Source organism: Coptis chinensis, chromosome 3 (assembly GCF_015680905.1).
Source record: "Coptis chinensis isolate HL-2020 chromosome 3, ASM1568090v1, whole genome shotgun sequence".
NCBI classification, from domain to species: Eukaryota; Viridiplantae; Streptophyta; class Magnoliopsida; order Ranunculales; family Ranunculaceae; genus Coptis; species Coptis chinensis.
Genome location: NC_141458.1, coordinates 76,425,813 through 76,431,290, shown reverse-complemented (window position 1 = coordinate 76,431,290; position 5,478 = coordinate 76,425,813). Strand labels below are relative to the sequence as shown.

At 39.0% G+C, this 5,478-nt stretch overlaps 1 protein-coding gene across 1 annotated transcript; it reads left to right on the top strand.

Annotated features, from left to right (window-relative positions):
• The first annotated feature begins 459 nt into the window (after positions 1-459).
• On the top strand, positions 460-1,718 carry LOC147510867 (uncharacterized). Its single transcript, XM_086598277.1, has 2 exons — positions 460-819; positions 1,041-1,718. Exons 1-2 carry the CDS (start codon positions 460-462, stop codon positions 1,716-1,718), a joined length of 1,038 nt encoding a protein of 345 aa, XP_086454403.1.
• The last annotated feature ends 3,760 nt before the right edge of the window (positions 1,719-5,478 follow it).

The window sequence follows — 5,478 nt, the reverse complement described above, 5'->3', positions numbered from 1 at the left end:
ATTCCTCAAGAAAACATAATCGGCAATTCTCGAAGTAATGAGGATGTTGAATTTCAAAATGAATATGAAGATGCTGCTGTGGGTGAAGTTATGGTAGTTGAAGATGATGAAGGTGATCAAGTTGAAGAATACGATCGTGATGATGGCGATATATGGTCGACTTCGAATCGAAGTCAAGAGTATTTGTGGGGGGACACACCTATGACAGTTGTGAATGATGGCGATGAGGAAGGTGAGATTGATTTTGAATTGGAGGGAATGGTTGATGCTAGGGTTATTGGTGCTAAAGATCTAATTTCTGAAGACCTACGTTGAGGATATGATCCTTTGTGTGGTTCTCATAGTCCAAAAAGCACTACGAACCAAAGTGAGGTTGTAAATCCTTGTAATGAGGGGTTGAAGTTTGTACCCCCTAAAGTAGGTTAGAACTACGCCCCTCGAGATGATCTTGTGAAAGACATGAAATCTTATGCAATTGCACACATGTTTAATTTACGTCGTTGCAATACTACCTCCAAAAAGTTGGTAATCAAGTGTAAGGCAACTAACTGTCCATTTTATTTGTATGCAAAACCTGCAACTGGGTCTGATATGTGGGTAGTTATAACTTTTAGAGATGCACACACTTGTGCACAAGATAAGGATGTTTCTAAAAATTCACAAGCAGACGCAAAGTGGGTTTCAGAAGTTGTTAAGTCCAAGCTTAAGGACAGTGAAGAACTGACTACAAAGAACCTTCAGTTGGAGGCGAAACAGTCACAACTAACTAATATGACATATAAAGTTGTGTGGAGGGCCAGAGAAATTGTGTTAGAAAAGGTCAGAGTACTACTGTAACTGTCAGCAACTTTGAGGATAGCTAGTAGCAATATATAAAGTCTTAGTACAATTCTATGTTTAGGGTATACTAAGTACACCGAATTATTCTTTATAATATGCTATGAAGAACATGTATCATCTTTTCGATTAACTTGTATCTGTCATGTCGTGTAACTATTAGGCATATGTAACCTGAGCTGGTGTATTTTGTTTCGATATAGATAAGGGGCAGCTTCAGTCAATCATACCAGATGCTGCCAGTTTATTTTAAAGAACTGAAGAAAATTGATCTAGATTGCCACACTGATATAATAACAACAAGTGAGCACAGGTTTGAGCGTTTGTTTGTGAGCTATGGCGTAACTGTTCGTGCCTACAGAAGGTGCCTTCGTCCGTTGATTATGATCAATGGAACTTTCATGAAGGGCAGATACAAGTCTATCATCCTAACTGCTCTTTCTGTTGATGGAGATAGTCATTGCTTTCCAATAGCAGTTGGTGTAGTCCCAAAAGAGAATAATGAACATTGGGATTGGTTTCTTCAAAAACTCAGAGATGTTGTAGTTGGTCTTACAGATAAGATTGTTCTATTATCAGATAGGCATACAAGCATTCTCCAGGCAGTGCCAAAAATTCTTCGAAATGCGTACCATTGCTTTTGTGCACAACATATCTCCAACAATGTTAGCAAAGAAGACACCAAAGGGAGAGTTAAAGCATTTCGCGAAACTTATGATAAAGCTGACTTTGTGAGAATCATGTGTTGCATTTGGTGTAGTGATTGTAAAGGTTACGCAAAAATAATAAAGATTCCAAAGGAACAGTGGTCATTTGCCTATGCTGAAATAAAATGTATGGAATTTGTTATACAAGTCATATCGAGAGTTGGAATAAGATGATTATGCCTGAGCGAGCTATGCCAATTACATCTCTGCTAAATGGTATTCGAATGAACATTATGAGGCACTTTTATGACTATCGAGTCATGGCTTCAAGTGAAAGACAAAGTTTGTAAATCAGCTGAGGATGTAATCATTTCCTCTCGTTATGTTAGTCGGCCGTTCACTACAATAAGGGCTAGTGAGTACGTATACTAGGTTACCAGCGTAGGGCACATAGATACAGTTGACCTACTACAAAAATGTTGTACATGTGGTTCTTTTCAACAAGTTGGTATTCCTTGCAGCCATGAAATGAAGGCCATTGATGATGGTCGGTTTTGTGTATATGACTTCTGCCTGCCGTGCTACTTGATAAGAGCCCAAAAATGTAGTTTTAACCCCTTAATAATACTACTTTTAGACAAATTATGCAAGTAATAAATAAGAGTTAATGCTAATTACGTGCTTTTATGTATTTCAGGCATGGAACTCAATTATGTGCTGAAATGTGCCACTTTGGCGATATAAAGGAGCAAAGGGTTGGTTGCTAAGAAGTTCTATGATAAAAGCCAAGATTCAAGGAGACAAAGCCTTTATAAGGCCCAGTCAAAAGCTGAAAAGTCAACACGGGCAGAAACAGTGCACAAGTCAGCAGAACTTCCGAAGACTATATCTTTGGACTCAAGCCTCGGATTTAGACCTACCTTACGTCAAAACGACCGGCTCGGAAAGAGATTTCCAATGGTTCAAGTCTTGACCCAATCAGAGGAGAAAAAGTAGACGAAAAGTCTACTGAAGTCAAAGTTAGCTGAAACGGGCTCTGTGGACTGAAGAAATTGGGCTTTGGGCTCGATTTTCCGGCCCAAAACATGGCTTCTCAGCCCATGCACGAAATTGTGGATCTGGTCTCCTCCTTTACATAAAACAAGACTTAACTCTTAAAAAAGGAAGGGTTAGATAGCTTAGAATAGAAAGTAGCAATTAGAATAACTTGTAGATCTAGTTTTTGAATTTCAATTAGTAATTAATTAGTTTCATTCCTTGTTTTAGATTAATTATTTGAATCATTGTTCTTCATTCATTAGATAAATAAAATAGTAGTTATTATTAATTTCGATTTTGTCATTTAAATTTGTTTAGATCTAATTTCAATTATTGTTTGTTATTCATTTCCTAGTTATTAATTTGGATTTCAATTCTTGAGTAGTTAAATTAGTAAAGTTCAAATCTTTATATTATGTCTAGTTTTAATTCAATTGGAAATGATAGTTTGATGAATCAAGGCTAAACCTCTATTAGAGGGGTTTGGTGAAGCCTTGATGAAAACTTGATTGTGTAGCGTAGAATCGTTGTAAGAGTCTATTCCACTCTAGAAGGAAGTTGATTCGCCATGAGAATGTGTGGACTTCCTCACATGCTAGTTATGAATTAGTAGAAATGCTATGTATAATTAGGGATTAGAACAACCACTTTTTACCGTGAGAACGTAAGAATTGGATTACAACCATCTATGCTAGTCTCTTAAGTTGGATTCGAGGTGGATTCAATTCCCCCCTAATTCTTATTCTAGATTCAAACCTTAGTATTCCGTAGCATTTCGTAGTCGAGTTATTCATATCTTGTTAGTTAAATTTACATCGTAGTATAATTCGTAATTCTCTCATTGACTTTGGTAGGATTGATAGTCGTAGGAAACTTGAATGCTAAAGAACTAGGAGTGGAACAAATCTTCTATTCCATCTCTACTTCAATAGATTCGAGAGTAGAAAACAAATATCTTTGATAAGTCTAGTATAAGCCACAGTTTGTAGTTTTACTTTCGTTTAGAGTTTCATCGCTTTATTCATTAGTAAAACTATTTTTTTTTCGATTATCAAATGGTGTCGCTGCCATCTTAGTTGCCTTTATCATTGTTTTCTTTAGAATTGTTAATTTTCCAAAGTCCCATAACCCACCCACCCTTGTTTGATTCTCACTGTGGTTGTCTATTTCAGCACTGAAATTTTCCTCGAAAAAATTACTCGGAGCACGACCTGCGCCCTGGGCAACCCAAATTGGAGCGCACCCTGTGCCCAAACGCCTAGAATTCCATAATTTGGCTGAGCGCGACCTGCACCCTGCCAAGGCAAAACACGAGCACACCCCGCGCCCACAGGCCTGGAATCCCACTTTTTTCCTGAGCACCACCTGTGCCCTACCAAGGCTAACTTGGAGCGCGACCTGCGCCCACACGCCTGGAACTCCAGCTTGACTGGCGACTGCTGCGCCCGGCTAGGCCTATTCCCGTCGCGGCCACGTCCTTTCTTTGAAACGCCCAATTTCCACAGGTTTGATTCAAACTTCCATTTCTTCAAGATTTTCAGTGTTCTAACTTGTTATATACACTGAGCACGCGTAAACAAGATGCTATTCATAAGCGAAGCAAAGAGGCTTTCAGGTACTCTTTTCTTCCACACCTCGCATCTTCTGTTAGAGGTTTATACTAGCATATCAGAATTGTTTGGAGTGTTGTTGTGTTTCATTAAGATTGGTCTTAGCCTTTCATGAGATTAAGGTCAGGCCGAAGAAAAACGCCTAACGTAATTAACCGACAACGGCAACAAACACGCCTTTCTAGTATACCATCGACTACACCTCTAACTAATATACCACACACACCACCTGAAGCAATGGCTGAAGAAAGAGAGTCTCCTCTCTCTGACTTTTACAAAGCCTTGAACGATAGCCCTAAATCTTGCATCATTCTATCAGACCCAGTGGGGGATTTTCGAATTCCCCCGAATATATTTAATTTGTTACCTGTTTTTCATGGGTTAGACCATGAAAAGCCCTATCAGCACATGCGTAAGATTGACCAAGTCCTTACTACATTCCACCATCCTACGGTTGGTGCTGAACAAATTAAACTAAGGGTATTTCCCTTTACTTTAGCCGATAAAGGCGTCTTGGTTAAGCGCCCAAAGCCCAAATTCTCAATGGACTCGTGGGCTAAACTTGTTCAACTATTTATGGAACATTTTTACCCATCACTGAAGACCGATGAAATGCTTTCCAAGATTTATTTCTTTCGACAAAATCCTCATGAATCATTTTCAGAGGCTTGGAATCATTTCACCGATCTACTTATAGAGTGTCCACACTATAACCTCGCGAAAGACACGCTAGTTCATGCCTTTTTCAAGGGATTGTTACACCACCACAAAGAGGTGCTTGACATAATGAATGGGGGTAGTTTTCTACGTAAGGGAGCCTCAGAGGCTTATAAATTTTTAGAAGATCAAACTAAGCGTAATAATAACTGGGGGTAGTGACGATTTTTCCCATTTCGCTAGTTCTTCTACAACAGTTAAAGCCGCCGGTATGTTTGAGATGAAACCCGATCCGGAACTGAAAAATTTAATCGAATTTCTAACTAAAAAGTTAGAGGCTATTTCTGTTCAACAAATGCTGATCCCCATCATGAATGTCAACACCAATCCATGTAATTTCTGTTTGAGTCCAGAGCATCCCGACTCCTATTGTCCTCTCGCCTATGAACAACAACAATCACAACAAGATAACGTTTGTTCCATTAATAGCGAACCTAACGCAGCTTGGCGACAAAACCCCAACTTCGGTTGGCGAAATAATCAACAACCTCCAAGGTTGTTTAACCTAAATGTTAGGCCAGCAAAAAATTATAACCAAGGCCCACCACGATAAGGTCAAGGATAAGGTCAGGGTAATTATAATTATAACAACCAAGCTCAACCACGACAAGGACAAGGTTAGGGTAATT

Excerpts from the sequence above, each read along its gene's own strand:
- LOC147510867 (XM_086598277.1), top strand. The coding sequence starts at position 460 with ATGAAATCTTATGCAATTGCACACATGTTTAATTTACGTCGTTGCAAT. Across the intron at positions 820-1,040 it reads GAGAAATTGTGTTAGAAAAG|ATAAGGGGCAGCTTCAGTCA; the intron begins GTCAGAGTACTA and ends GTTTCGATATAG.